General features: G+C 39.3%; 3 protein-coding genes across 3 annotated transcripts; all 3 read left to right on the plus strand.

The window, feature by feature from the left end:
- Positions 1-13: 13 nt before the first annotated feature.
- On the plus strand, positions 14-4,072 carry LOC113031539 (persulfide dioxygenase ETHE1, mitochondrial-like). The gene is made up of 7 exons (XM_026183689.2): positions 14-746; positions 1,219-1,363; positions 1,807-1,955; positions 2,076-2,205; positions 2,337-2,426; positions 2,730-2,846; positions 2,989-4,072. Exons 1-7 carry the CDS (start codon positions 537-539, stop codon positions 3,033-3,035), a joined length of 888 nt encoding a protein of 295 aa, XP_026039474.1. The 5' UTR covers positions 14-536; the 3' UTR covers positions 3,036-4,072.
- A 640-nt stretch (positions 4,073-4,712) lies between these two features.
- Positions 4,713-8,320, plus strand: LOC113031545 (persulfide dioxygenase ETHE1, mitochondrial-like). The gene is made up of 7 exons (XM_026183695.2): positions 4,713-4,859; positions 5,472-5,616; positions 6,678-6,826; positions 6,968-7,097; positions 7,236-7,325; positions 7,641-7,757; positions 7,851-8,320. Exons 1-7 carry the CDS (start codon positions 4,827-4,829, stop codon positions 7,892-7,894), a joined length of 708 nt encoding a protein of 235 aa, XP_026039480.1. The 5' UTR covers positions 4,713-4,826; the 3' UTR covers positions 7,895-8,320.
- Positions 8,321-9,076: 756 nt separating this feature from the next.
- On the plus strand, positions 9,077-14,083 carry LOC113031543 (persulfide dioxygenase ETHE1, mitochondrial-like). The gene is made up of 7 exons (XM_026183693.2): positions 9,077-9,513; positions 11,315-11,459; positions 12,258-12,406; positions 12,565-12,694; positions 12,797-12,886; positions 13,194-13,310; positions 13,470-14,083. Exons 1-7 carry the CDS (start codon positions 9,481-9,483, stop codon positions 13,514-13,516), a joined length of 711 nt encoding a protein of 236 aa, XP_026039478.1. The 5' UTR covers positions 9,077-9,480; the 3' UTR covers positions 13,517-14,083.
- The last annotated feature ends 1,948 nt before the right edge of the window (positions 14,084-16,031 follow it).

Here is a 16,031-nt window from a genome sequence, read left to right on the forward strand (position 1 = left end):
GCAAATACTGTTTTCATGTAGCTCATCACAAAGCTTTTATTTGGTTGTTTGTTTTCCATCCGTATTACTCCACTAAAGCGGATGACTGAGCGTTTTATACAAGGTTGTGTTTGGACGATGTTTACTTGCCTGACAGCGTAAATGTCACGTAGGCCGCTGCTACGTTGTTGTGTACATTGCCAGGCCCCTCATTCCAGGGCGCATGCGTCTCACTGAGGACGGCGAAGACGGTACTCAGCTGTGCAGGAAGTTAGCCGGCAGCTTCACTTACCCATAAACCCATATTTACCGCTTAATAAGAAACAAGTTGGCACGGCTCCAGCCCGTAAAAGCAGCTAGTGACAGTGGAGCTTCCAAACGACACTGAAGTCCTTGTGTTGTTTTTTCCAAGGACTGATTGACAGTCAGTGTGATAAGCGGCAGGTAACACAGAGTTCATAGTGCTACTACCCACGGTCTCTCTTTGCGGAACCTACGCGTACGTGCGGTAGTGTTGCCCGCTATCAAGAGGTTCAAATCAGGACACATCGGCGACTATGTGTTCGGTAATAAGCAGAGTGAAGCCCGTTCAGCGGGCCCTGGCTTCGACGCTACGGCTCAGGACAAACGCTGACGGCTTGAATTACGCGGCAGCCCAGAGCAGGCGCTTCTGCCCCGGCTTTATCACTGGAGCTCAGCCGCTATGGGTAACCAGCAGATCCTACTGCGCCAGGATAGCAACGACGGATGGACTCCTCTTCAGACAGGTAGGTTATAGATGATTATACCTTGCCATTTTGCGCCCGTTTGGATCCTCCTGCCTTCAGGAAGAAAACGACATTTTCTTTAGGATTTTTTGCAACCGTCTTTACGGCGTTAAGTAGGAAGTGAGTTAGCATTTAGCTCATTGTTATATTTCTGATAAGGAGCATTTAATTTTACTTCTTTTAATGCGCAACCAAGGATGTCATCTTGTTTCGGATACTAAAACTTGACAGCTAATCTTTCAGGGGCATTTGTATGACCCCTGAATGCTTCCTGACACAGTTGATAAGGATGTTTTTATATGATAACAAGTTGCCCTATATTATAATCTGTTCTTTCTTTCAGTTTTTTGGTCTCTTACAAACATTGTCTATGAATGAGTGTGTAACCCTTGTTACCCTTGCGCTATTGTTTTTATTTATTACTGAGTCACACCTGTGTACTCACCTTTTTTTTCCCTCCTCCCCCCTTTAGTTGTTTGAAGTGGAGAGCAGCACGTACACCTACCTGCTGGCAGACGCAGACACCAAGGAGGCTGTCATCATTGATCCTGTGCTGGAGACCATTGACAGGGACCTGAAATTCGTAAGCGAACTTGGACTCAAACTGACAGTGGCAGGTATCTACCTTCCCAAAGTTGAGTTAAAACATAACAACCTAAGAAAATGTGCTCCATCTTCCTAACCCTGACACTAAGATGCATTTTCAGATCAGCCCTACTTAAAGCTTGAATGAACTTTATGAAAACATACTTCATTATTACCCTTGGGGCCAAAATAAATATAGTACTGGACTTGTTTCCCTCTTTAAACGTCTGTTTTCTGGGGGAAATTGAAATTGAGTCTCTGTCCCTGAGCCAATATACGTTAATGTGTATTTATATTCATACATATATACATGCACGTATGTATGTATATATTATATTATATTATAATAATACCTAAGAGTAAATATTATGAAATGATTTTGCAGTGATCTGTGTTCCACTGACTCTTCTTATATGCAGATTAAAATATACAGTAATCTTGACTCGCATTCAAACTTTCTTTTTATTTTTTTAAGTTAACACCCACTGCCATGCAGACCACATAACAAGTACTGGCCTAATGAAGAAAAGACTTGCTGGTCTGAAGAGTGCCATCTCCAAATTCAGTGGTGCATCTGCTGATATCCACCTAAAAGAGGGAGACAAGATCCCCTTTGGAAGACACGTATGGCAAAAAAAAAGTTCTTTTTTTATGATGGAGTGTTTGTAAGTGTTGCATACCTGTTTGGTTATGTTTGCTTCATAAAACTAACTTAACATGACACTTGTCTTTTCTCTTCTTTAGTCTTTGACTGTGAGAGAGACACCAGGACACACTGATGGGTGTATAACGCTGGTAACTGGGGATCAGACTATGGCTTTCACTGGTGACGCTCTTCTCATTAGAGGCTGTGGCAGGACAGACTTCCAGCAGGGTACGCATGCTCTTTTGGCTTTATGCTTGTTTTTGTTCATTTTCATTTGTAGTGTTTCTGTATGAACACAAGGGGGCAGTATTACAGCCATTGCCTTTAGCAGTTTTCTAAGTTTTCTCTCATTTCTTAAGGTTGTGCCAAAAGGCTCTACCAGTCAATCCAGGAGAAAATCTACACCCTGCCTGACCACTGCCTCATCTACCCAGCACATGACTACTTAGGTTGGCTGAAACACATGCAGACACACATTTATGTATTTTATAGAGTCATTAGTGTGAATGTTTTTATGTAATACAGATTTTCAGCTTGTGCTTAAAAGCACTGAAAATGTAAAGCTATTAATTTCCCACTAATGGGAGCTGGAACAGATGTTGTATACATGTTGTTTTTATAGTGCATCTTTTGTGTGTCAGAAGCATGTTTCTGTATAAATGTTTTCATTGACCAGATTTAACATGTGACAAAAATCAGGACCACGAAGACTAAAGATGTCACACTGGTCTGCATCTGTTTTTGTGTTTCAGGTCAGACGGTTTCTACAGTGGGCGAGGAGCGCAAGTTTAACCCACGCTTGACTAAGAGCATGGAGGAGTTTGTGAAGATCATGAACAACCTGAACCTCCCTAAGCCTAATAAAATAGGTATTTAACAATAGTATCTACAGCCTTTCACTATCCATGTCATCTCCACATTTCTAGTTCTCGTGCCTATGAGACGTCACCACAGGTTTTACGTGCTGGGCGTCACATTTACTATAAACATTTTTTCCTTGTTCTGTTGCAGATATTTCAGTGCCTGCCAATCTGGTTTGTGGACTGCACCATGTTTGAATGTTCTGCACGAAAGACGATACTAATGACATCATTGCCCAGTGATAGACATTCTGTGTCTGTTTAGCAGAATTAATCAAACTACTTGCCATAAAGTGCTTTATTGTGGTTCTGTGTCTAAATCTAAATGGTATATTTTAATTGCTGTTATCATTTATAGTGCAGCTACTGATCAATTGTACTTGGAATAAATCTGCTTCTATTTTGGATATTCAAAATAATTAATATCTGTATTTGAGGAGAGAACAGTAATGGTACCCTTTGTTAACTGTGTAAAGTTAAAAGTAAGTTGACCTTATTCAGATTTGTTATTATGTGTAAATTTGGGGAGGAAGAGGAAAGCTTGGATAGGATTGTTACACTGAAGGTTCAGTTTAGTATTTGTGAATGCTTAAAAGGTACAATTGTGTCGTGTAGTCAAGGCCTCACACACTCACAGTACCACAAGCAGTGGCCTCTTTTAATAGCAGGAAAATAAAGCTTATGCTGTTTGCATTTAAAATCAATAACAGCTAAGATGTTACTGCACAACATGTCATAGCATTATGAGCTCACATGTTCCTTTTATATGTTGAAAATGATGATTATTATTTACTCTCTAGCTCTAAAAGAAGGAATCAGACTGCAGTGACCCATGCATGCTGTTGTTGTATTTAACAGATCCTCAGCCAGTAAGACGGGTTTGTTTTAGAGTGCTTCCCTTTGACTCAGCCACACAAATTTGCAGCTGTGTGACAATTTGAGCCTGAGGTTTTTGGAGGCCAGAATCAAAATGTTCATAAGCAAGTGATTTCATGTGAATATAACTTTTTACTATTGCCTTTTATTAAGAGAGCACCACATCAGTTGCATGTATCAATTCTGGTTCTCTCCTCATGGGGGAACACTACCTGCCAGGTTAACTCAGACTTTTTATGTCTTTTGCTGCTATGGATGAAGCCCTGTGGTGATGATGGTTTGAGCCTGAAAACCCGAGTGAATATGGATGTCTCATGTTCACCAAAGACTGTCATTAAATAAATTCCAAGTTGAATGAACATGGTGTAGAGCTGTATTTCAATCCTCAAACAGCCTGCTCAGTAAACGCCTCTCTCTACTGTACATTCAAAGTGTCTTGAATGCAACATTGCACGTGCTTTTGAGTACCGGTAGCATATTGTAAAATCTAGGATTCAGTATTGTGTCTGTGTAATCTAAAATAAAAGTCACATTATCTCTGCTTGACCCAGAGCATGCTATTTGTGGTCAAGTTCACAATCAGTGAATAGCTAAAAAAAACAAGATGTACTGATACGAGCATTATTAAATGGATGGTTGTGGTTGTTCCCAATAAAACGGCGAGCCGCAGTGGTCTGTGACCTTGAGTGACTTTGCATTAAAATTAGTTTAATTAGAGAGCCATTATAAGGAGAAGTGTGACTGAAAAATGTATATGGGGAAAAAGCTGTAACAGCAAAGATACTTCTCTAAGTCTAACTTTTATAAAAGTAAAACACGTAAAAGTGTTTAAATTCTTCTTCATCTTATTATCAGTAATATTATTAACAATAATTTTATTGATGATGATCATAAAGATAGTGTGCAGTACGTGATGTTCTTCCTTTTTATCATGATGACTTCTGAAAATTATTCTAATTTGGGGGCGTTACCAAGGCAGGTAGGCAGGTATGTAGGTAGGCAGGTAGGTGTGGTTAGGGTTTTAAATAGTCATGCTTTACACAGCAACCCAGAGTTTGTGTTTCTGTCCCGATTAAAACGCTGCCGGTTACCAGCTGCTCATACTGTGCAAGGATGGCAATGGTAAAGGGACTCCTCTTCAGACAGGTATGTTCACATCATATTTGGATGTTCTGCACTTGTTTAAAACGATCTGTCCTGAAAAAAGAAATATTGTTCAAAATTGTTGAGTTTAGATTAACCAGTTTACATAATGGTGGAAGATGTGTTTATATATTCTACTAAAGTGGAAGTAGGAGTGCAGAAAACAAAATATAAAAAGTTTGTTTGTCTAAAAAGCAATAGCATCACTATAAAGTACCTTAAGTGAAAGAAAACCTGCTCAAATTACCCACTTCAGAGATGCATATCATATTGTTAATATGTTTGATATTTTAAGTTGATGAAAGAACAAATCTGAATTACTTGATGCTCTGCATCTTAATCTAAAATAGAAATTATTTGTTGATTAATAATTTATATCCCTGCCATATAACTAATGCTAATAGCTTCTGAATAAATGTGGTGGAGTACAAAGTGCAATACTTTATTTCAAGCTTCGTATGAAAATGTCTCTCTTTGGCTACCGTAGACACACAAAGCACACGTTATCTATAAACACAAGTGAGGAGAAATGATAATAATGTAACCTTTACTACCGCTCCCATTTACTGTTAGTTATTGCTGTTTGCTGCTTTGTGCTTCCCCTCCAACATTTAGCTGTTTGAGTCTGAGAGCTCCACATATACCTACCTGCTGGCAGACGCAGACACCAAGGAGGCTGTCATCATTGATCCTGTGCTGGAGACCATTGACAGGGACCTGAAATTCGTAAGCGAACTTGGACTCAAACTGACAGTGGCAGGTAACTACATAAATTAACACAGAATCCCATCTTTCTCAGCCTGTAAATACAAATTAGGAGCAGCATAAATATTTTACCTGGTTCAGAAATGATTGTTTATTTCTGACCCAAAAACGTTGTTAAGTGTAGGTAATGCTATTTGTATGAAAGGACTCCTGCTAGTGTAATACATATATCTTTCCGAATTGGAAATACACTTACCAGCCACTTCATTGGATACACCTATTTAATACACATATTTAAAAACAGTGCATTTACGCATGTAGACATCATTAAGATATCCTCCTGAAGTTCAGTCCAAGCATCAGAAAAGAGGAAAGGTGATTCAAAGAAACTTGACGCATATGGGCTTCGGCAGCAGACGAGCACACTGTGTGCCAGTCCTGTCAGCTAAGAACATAAACCAAGACTATAATTTGCACCAAAATTGGACAATGGAAAACTGGAACAAACCTTGCTGTGGCATTTGAGTGTTTAGTTCAGGATTCGGCATAAACGACATGAATCAAACGACCTATTATTATTATTATTATGAAAAGACCTGTTATTAAAAGTTCAGGCTGCTGGTGATGGTGGTATAGTAGTGTGGGTGATATTTTCTTGACACACTTTCGGCCCGTTACTACCAACTAAGCATCGTTTATACCCCACAGCCTACCTGAGTTACTGATGTCGATCTTTTTGTGATCACAGTGTACCTATTTTCTGATGGCTGCTTCAATCACCATAATAACGCAAAGTCACAAAGTCTGGTTTCTGTACTCAAATGGCCTCCAGAGTCACACAGCCTTAATTCAATAGACTGTGGTGAAAGGGAGATTAGCGTCATGGATGTGTAGCTGACAAATCTGCAGTAACAGTGGGATGTTGTCATGCCTACATGCTACATGGACCAAAATCTCTAACACTTAGTTGAATCTGTGTGACGAGGAATCAAAGGTGTTCTGAAAAGGAAAAAAGTGTCCAACCCCCTACTCGCTAAACTGATTGGAGGGTGTACCACAAGTCTCAATTATATTCCAGCTTTATATTGACCTACATTATCTTTATTTTGCTGATAGTTAACACCCACTGCCATGCAGACCACATAACAAGCACAGGACCAATGAAGAAAAGAGTACCTGGACTGAAGAGTGCCATTTCCAAACTTAGTGGTGCATCTGCTGATATCCACTTAACAGAGGGAGACAAGATCCCCTTTGGAAGACACGTAAGAAGAAAAAAAACATTATTTGTTCGCAATATCGTGTGCGTACAGTTATTTTGTAAATACCTAAAACCTTTTGTTGCATTTGCTTGATAAAACCTATTTAATTATCATGCCTTGACATTCTTCTTTTCCTTCCTTTAGTGCCTGATTGTGAGAGAGACACCAGGACACACTGATGGGTGTATAACGCTGGTAACTGGGGATCAGACTATGGCTTTCACTGGTGATGCTCTCCTCATTAGAGGCTGTGGCAGGACAGACTTCCAGCAGGGTACACATACTCTTTTGGCTTTATGCTTGTGTTTTTGTTCATTTTGCGTTTCTATGATTTTTATTCTTGTTGGAAAAGGGGGGAGTACAGTATCAGTTTTCCTTTGCAGTTGTCTAATCTTTGCCTTATTTTCTTAAGGTTGTGCCAAAAGGCTTTACAAGTCAGTCCATGAGAAGATCTTCACCCTGCCTGATGAGTGCCTCCTCTACCCAGCACATGACTACTTAGGTTGGCTGAAAACACATCCCCAAATATTTATACATGTTACAAAGTCACTGAAGGGAATGGTTTATATAGTACTACTGTGTAGCAGTATGCATTACATCATATATAAAAGCATAGCAAAATTAAATTCATTAGTTTTCTGCTGACAGGAGTCGGTACAGGTGCTCTGCAATCTGTATAGTATGTTCTGTTTTTAGGTTTTTACAGGGCAGTTGTTGTGCGCCAGCTCCATTTTTTCTAGCTCTGAAATGGACTGGAAACATGTCCAGGGTGTAGCATCTGGCTGATACACTGGTCTCCATCTGTTTTGTGTTTCAGGTCGGATGGCTTCGTCAGTCGGCGAGGAGCGCAAGTTTAATCCACGCCTAACAAAGACCATGGAGGAGTTTGCAGATATCATGAACAACCTGAACCTGCCCAATCCCAAAAAAATGGGTAAGAAAAAAATAAACTATCATATTTACAGTTCTGCAACCAACTATGTTTTCCAGTAAAAAGCACTTTTTTTATTTTTTTATTTTTTTGCAGCAACTGCAGTGCCTGCTAATCTGGTTTGTGGACTGCAAGACTAAATGTGTAGACTGAATGTGCTCCACAAGAGGATAATAATGAAAACACATAATTGTAATAATTGTAGAGTAATTAACATTTGCATCTCTATTTTGTGGGACATTAGTCAAAATGTTTACTATAAAGTGATTTTTAATGATTCTGTATGGTATATATATAAGGTATATACTTGAATTGCTATTTCAATACATTTTAAATGTATCTATGTAAGAAAAAGTTTCTTGAATGTAAGCAAATTTTTCAGATGATTTGTTATGAATTACTTATGAGCAGGAAAGTTCATATACGAACATTCTCCTCAAGGTTAGGTTAGTAATCATGAAAGCTTCTGTGCAGGAAAAGGCTTTTTTGCATAGCAGGACATAAAAGCTTACTATAAAAACTTTGTAACTTGGTTTAGATTCTGTTAAATAAATAATGACACTGAATCAGTCGTGTTGTGTTGATCATCTGAGGTTATATTTCATCTACTTTCATGAACTGTTAGAGATCAGATAATTATAATGTGATATGTAAAAGCTTAGAATTGAAAGGTGGTGTACTTTTTCATGTATTTCAGTTGGATTCCAATCATTAAGTAATTTAGGAAAAAAAACTATATTAATGTTATTTTTTAGTTACTATCATTTTGTTTTTCATAGCAACCGTTCCCCACAGATATGTGGTGATGCCACACTTTCTCAGTTTAATGCTCACGGCTCATCCAATGGGTGTGTGTGAAGGAGTTTTAAAACAAAGTTGTTATTGTGTAAATGGCACCACATTTTATAGACCTTTAAAATAAAATCACATAAATATTAAAATCAGCCTTCAACAAATGTTTTAGAGTCTCTTTCATGCAAACTTGCTGATAGGCACACATATCTACAATACTAAAAGAAAACGACTCTCTTGGACTTTCTGGATTTAATGAACTATTCCGTGGCTACCTTACTGGTTCCTGTTATGACTACTATTGTGTCTATACTATTAACAGGGTCTGTTAAAGTCTTTTAAAATAAAATCCATTTAATTATTATTATTAATATTATTTCAGGGCAGCACGGTGGCACGGTGGTTAGCACTGTTGCCGCACAGCAAGAGGTCCTGAGTTCAATTCAGTTTGCATGTTCTCCCCGTGTTTGCGTGGGTTCTCTCCGGGTACTCCGGCTTCCCCCCGCCGTCCCGCCCCTCTCCTTCCTGTGCAGCTGGCAGCAGCCGCACCTCGTAAATGGAGGGCACCTCGTCGCAAATGGGCAATGCAAGACCGATCGGTGCCCATGCAATCCCCAAAATGCGCTGACATAATGTCGGGGCAGCGTGGGTGCGAGCAACTTTTTTTTGCCGATGCTATGATGCCGCTTCCGCCCTGGGCAATGGCCCATGTCGCCCATATCGAAACCAGCCAATGTTAGGGAAGTAGGTAAGTAGGTAGGTGGGTGTGGTCACTGATCCACGATTGTTGTTGGGTGTGGCTTGTTGACATTCCTGGGACGACTCAGGACAAATGCAGGGGACTCGAATTAGGAAACAAAACAGATGCGTCTGTCCCGGTTGAAGCACTGTTTTTCAGACGCTACGGGTTACCAGCAGATCGCACTGAGCCAGGATGGCAAAGACGGAAGGGCTCCTCTTCAGACAGGTAGTCTGTCGGCATATTTTGATGGCTTGCTCCTGTTTGTTTACAACCATACGTGGTAACGAAGAGGCAAGAGTACTTGTAGTTTTTTTGTACCACCGGTTGTGGGAAGTGAGCTCGGTAGCTTTAGCCGTTAGCATCTTGTTTTCTGTCTATGAAGTTCCTTTCTGCATTAGTTCCTTTAAAGTTCAGGTGGGTTTTTGTGCTCAGCTGTCTATCCAAACAAATTTTGGATTTTCAGACTCTTGTGTGGTGTCCTACATCCTGATAAAAGTGGTATTACAAGGAAATGACGGCTGAGCAAAAGTCCCAAAAGTTTTGAAGTTTCTTTTTCATAATTGCTAAACGAAATGCGTTAGATGTACTTAAATAAAAGTAGCGCAGCTACAGTGTAAAGTATACATGAGATATATAAATCACTTAATGACCCCTTTAAAAACCACATTTACTATTGCTTTATGTTACTGTTTCTGGTCCTGCTTTGAAGCAGTGTGATCTGAATGACTTTATAAACCGCTTTTAATCTGTAGTAAGTGACAAAAATTAGTAGCAGGTTTATGATTCATATAGCTACACTATTACTACTACCTATATCTGCAAAACAGCAAAGTATGTGTCTTCAAAAAAGTAGCTTTGCATGGGAATGCTTAATGAAGTATACCTCATGTGCATGCATCATGTGATGAAAATTGCTGTGTTACATGACCCTACATTTTTTTCATTCTAATATTTGAAACCAGCTGATAAATTGATCACATGCCATCTTTAAAAAAAGGCATTTCAAGAAAGAAAACTCCTGCTTGTTTAACAATTGTTCAAGTTGTTGTGTGATATGCCCAGACACATCACAATGAGGAAGTATATCAGTAAGTGATTCTGTCGCCAACTGCAATTTCCTTTTGAGGTGGTCATAAACGCAGAATTAATGGGTAACTTGGTAAATGTTTAAGAAGTAAACATTTTGCATTGATTACTGAGATACTCACCAGACCCTATACGGAGGCCTGCTTGTTGAACAAACACAAATATCTAATTGGCTAATCACATGGCAGCAGCTCAGTGCATTTAGGTATGTAGATCGTCAAGATGACCTGCTTAAGTTAAAACCGAGCATTAAAATGTGGAAGAAAGGTGATTTAAGTGTCTTTAAATGTGGCAGACAAGCTTATGTGAAAGTTACAGAAACGGCTGATTTAAATGGATTGCCCTACAAAACCATCGATTAAAAGAATATTTTAAACACCACAGCCTGCCTGAGTTATGTTGCTGATCATTATCCATCCATCTTTGACGACAGCATACCCATACTTGGATGGTTGCCTTCAGCAGGATAACGCTGCATGTCACAAAGTTCATATCATCTTAAACTGGTTTCTTGAACATGAAAATCAGCTTACTGTACTCAGGTAAACTCCATAGTCACCAGATGTCAATGCAGTAGAGCACCTTTGGGATAGGAGATTCGAATCTCAGATGTGCAGCCAACAAATCTGCAGTAATTATGTGATGATATCATGTCAGTGTGGTGCAATATATCTCTAACACCTTACTGAGTCTATGCCAGAAAGGATTCAGGCAGTTTTTAAGCCAAAAGGGGGTGTTACTAGCAAGATATACCTAATAAAGTGACTGTTGACTGTAGTTCATACCGTGATCTGTTCTGTCTCTTATTATCTTTTGTTGTGTCAGACACACCCTGTCTAAGTATGGTGAGGACACGATGTTTACTGTGCCTTTCCTGTTATTATTTATTGCTGAATCACACCTGTGCTTTGTTCACTGTTCTGTTTTCTTTTTCATTTAGCTGTTTGAGTCAGAGAGCAGCACGTACACCTACCTGCTTGCAGACACGAACACCAAGGAGGCTGTCATCATTGATCCTGTGCTGGAGACCATTGACCGGGACCTGAAGCTCATAAAGGAACTTGGACTCAGTCTAACAGTGGCAGGTATCTACCTTCCCAGGGTAGAGTTAAACGATAAATTATGACAGTTGTATGAAATGTTTGTCCTATCTTCTCCATGTTGTAAATACATTTACATTAGGGGCAACATAAATGTAATATTAGACTAATCTGTATGGCAGTGAGCAAGAAATAACTGTGTGTCCGTTCCTTGCCCCGTGACCGTTGTTTAGTGTAGACAATAGCAGACAAGGCTGCGGGGATATGTCTAAAAATAATAATTAAAAAAGGCCGAATTTAAAGCATACACTGACTGGACAGTTTATTAGATACACATTGCTAGTACTATGTCTGAATCCTTTTAGCTTTCAGAACTGCCTTAATTCTTCATGGGATAGATTCAACAAGGTGCTGAAAACATACCTCAGAGATGTTAATCTGTATTTACATGATAAGATCACGCAGTTGCTGCAGATTTGTCAGCGGTACATCCATGATCTCCACCACATCTTCCACATAACTTGCTTGTAATGAGTGGTGGACAAGCCCATGTGACACGATCAACCGTATTGCATTCAAAGTCACCTAAATCACCTTTGGTCGTCACTGTGATGCTCAGTCTGAATTCCAGTAAGTTGGCTTGAATATGCCTAGATATCGAAACACATTAATTTTCTGCCATGTGATTGGCTGCTTGGGTATTAGCGATAACGAGCGATGAAACCAGTGTGCTTAATAAACTGGACATTGACTGTCTCGCCTATATACACATTGCATAAGTTTATACCAAGAATCAATATTAAATCTTTCAATTGGTGATAAATGCAGTGATTTTTCTGGTAGTTAACACCCACTGCCACGCAGACCACATAACAAGCACTGGCCTGATGAAGCAAAGAGTGGCTGGACTGAAGAGTGCCATCTCCAAGTTCAGTGGTGCCACTGCTGACATCCACTTAACAGAGGGAGACAATATCCCCTTTGGAAGACACGTAAGAAGAAAACCACTCTTTGTTTTTAATAGTGTTTGTAGGTGTTGTATACAGTTGCTTGATAAAACTGATTTGACATGCTTTGATTTGATACCTGTTTGGTTTTGTTTGCTTGATAAAACTGATTTAACATGACACTTGTCTTTTCTCTTCTTTAGTCTCTGACTGTGAAAGAGACACCAGGACACACTGATGGGTGTATAACCCTGGTAACTGGGGATCAGAGCATGGCTTTCACTGGTGACGCTCTCCTCATTAGAGGCTGTGGAAGGACAGACTTCCAGCAGGGTATGCATGCACTCTTTTGTGGTTCTTCTAAATGAACACAAGGGGGCAGTGTTTCATATGTTTTCCATTGCAATTGTCTGATTTATAGCTATTCTTCTAAAGGTTGTGCCAAAAAGCTCTACCATTCAGTCCATGAGAAGATCTTCACCCTGCCTGATGAGTGCCTCATCTACCCAGCACATGATTACTTAGGTTGGCTAAAAACACACATTCACACGCAAATGTTTGTAAATGTGTATTGCGTATCTTAAGAGTCACTGATGTGAATAATTTCGAACAGCACAGATTTGAAGCTCAGCCACATCGGCCATTAGTTTCCCACTCATAGGAACTGGTACAGATGTAGTATATATATTGTTTTTACAGTGCATGTGTTGTGTGTCAGAAGCATGTTGTTTCTTTGTAAATATTTTAATTGTTCAGATTTAACATCTGGCAGAATTTAGAACTACAAAAACTAAAACTGTCATGCTGGTCTGCATCTAATTTTGCATTTTAGGTCAGACGGTTTCTACAGTGGGCGAGGAGCGCAAGTATAACCCACGCTTGACTAAGAGCATGGAGGAGTTTGTGGAGATCATGAACAACCTGAACCTCCCTAAGCCTAAAAAAATAGGTATGAAAGACAGTGGCATCAGGATTTCAGCCAACAACCACCTCTGTCTGCTAGTAAACACAATTCTTAAGTCATGTCCTAAAGAAGATGGTTTTGCACTGGTTTGGCTACATCAAATGTCACATTTACTAAAAACACATTTTCCATCTACTTTTGCAGATATTTCAGTGCCTGCTAATCTAGTTTGTGGAGTGCACAGCATTTGAATGGATGAAAAAGGCTTCTACTAAAGTCCTGAGCACCACCACAAAATGATTGATATTTACATTTTAATCGAAATTGCTTATCTCAGAGTGCTCTATTGTGGTTCCCTGTGTAAATGTAAAAGTTAATTTTTGAACTGTTGTGATCATTTTTTGTTAAGCTACTTACAGTATATTTAAAAATTTATATTTATATTTATTTTAGCTGTTTATGAATGCATTTTAAAAATGGTAATAGTATACTTTGTTAATGGTGTAAAGTTGTTTACATTTTTATGTAAGTAGTTCATTCAGCTGTGTTATTGTGAATTGGGAAGGAAATTTATGAGCAGGAAAACTGGGGTAGGAATGTTCCATTCAAGGTTTGATTTAGTATTCATGAATGCTTAACTGGGACAAATGAGTTCTTCCACATGGCCTTTTCAGTGGTTCCGGTCTCCCCTAGCCAAGGATACGCAGGCATGCACACACACTCTTTCAGTCTTGTGTAGGCAATGGCTTTTTTGCATAGCAGGGAACTAAAACTACACTATTTGCATTCACAATCAATAAAGGCAAGTTTTCCTTGCACAATGTGCCATTGCAATCTGTTTGTGATCTCATAAGTTCCTTTAGATGTCCAACAGGAATTTGATTTTTTTTTTAATGTTTCTTATGATCAAAGGAAGGTACAAAAAAGTGAGCTCATGCCAGGATTCAGAACTGCTTCCAGATTTTCCAATGACTGTGCAAGCTGTTCTCATAGTTAACAGGTCATCAGCCCGCAAGACAGGTTTGTTTGGGCGTGCTGCCCTCTGACTCAGTCACAGAAACTTCTACATGTGGGAGTTAGCTGTGTGATCATCTGAGGATTGATCCTGAGCCTCTGGGGGCCTGAGTCAAAATGTTTGTTTTCAAGTGCCCGCACTTGTTTGAGGAACTTCCACAATTAACAGATTATTTGTAAAGATGAATCATTATTGTTGATACATCTGGCATTTCTAAGTGGTTTGGCACTTTTAATCTCCAGTAGTCTGAAAAACATACGAATGCTCCATACTCAAAGACCGTCATTAAACAAAACAGAGTTCAAGATAAATGAAAATTGTGTTCTACTGTTTTTGTATTCTCAAATAGCCTGCTAAAAAAAGACACAACCATCCTGGTAAAATGAACAATTGGAATCTACCATGTTTCCCAAGTCTCTTGTATACAACATTATACATGCTTTGAGTAGCATTATGGAAAATTTAGTCACATCTGCAGGGAATAATAGTCAAAATGTATGTCTGACCATTTTTAAATACCTCTACATTATGTAAGTGCAATTAAATCACATGAATAGCCCTTAAACTTTTCTTAATAATACAACAATAATATCCCAAAGAGCACTATTTCTAGTCCAGCATGATTCTGCAGAGCCGTCTGTTTACAAAGAGATAACCTAAACAAGATGCACTGATATAGAATTATGAAGCATGTGTGATGTTTAAGGTTGTGCCATCAATCCAGATTAAATGCTATAGTAGCCTGTTACTAACACAGTAAAAACTATCTGATGAGTTGAACCAGAGACATATAGAGGTATAAGAAGAGGAGACATGGCACTCAAGTTAAATCTAAAAGAAGTTAAACTGCCACTTTTGTATAGTTTTCATGGTGATTAATGACATTAAGATGAATTTAAACCAGTGCTTCAAAATAAGCATCCAGGTAAGTTACTAAAAGTTCTTTGGTTTTACACAGTGAATTGCACAGGTCTAAAACATGAGGACAACAGTGCACTCCTATCAGCAGGAAACTGAAAAATCTAAACAGCAAATGGATTATTATTTATTAGGGGTGCAACAATACTCGTATCGATATTGAACCGTTTGATATAGTGCTTTCGGTTCGGTACGCATATGTATCGAACAATACAATTTTCTTTATTTATTTTATCAACTTTTCTTCTGACGATGCTGTCTGTGTTGAGCGCTCAGTGGATCTGCGTTTGACTACTCCGCCTAGGCTGCACTGTCGAGTGCAGAGCCACTCAGCGCAGTGCAAGCTAGCAAGACAGAAGCTAAGCTCGTTGCAACATGGTAACTGCCTCAACGCTAGCCGAAATTGAACCTCCCCCACCCTCATTCAGATCTGGCCTTTGGGACTATCTTGGTTTTCATGTGAAGCATGACCCTGATGGTAAGCGCGTCATGGACAAAAGCAAAACAGTATATCGGATGTGCCACGCAATGCGCAATTGGTGGGAAGTAGTGCGTTAGCGCAGTTAGCTTGTTAACGTGTTGCCGTCCAGCCCCACGCACTGGGCGATCCGCGGTAACTTGTTAACGGAGATTTGCTGCGTTATGGCGTTAACGTCATTTCAACGAGATTAACGCTGACAGCACTAGTGGGAACACAAAGAATATGACTGCACATTTACACCGACATCATCCTAGTGCAAAGACAAGTGGAAGCAGACAAAAACAACAAGCACGCATGTTACAAACTTTACCGAGTCATTTAGACAGCCGTTAGCACATGATTCTCCTTATGG

The sequence above is a fragment of the Astatotilapia calliptera genome, chromosome 11 (assembly GCF_964374335.1).
Source record: "Astatotilapia calliptera chromosome 11, fAstCal68.1, whole genome shotgun sequence".
NCBI lineage: Eukaryota > Metazoa > Chordata > Actinopteri > Cichliformes > Cichlidae > Astatotilapia > Astatotilapia calliptera.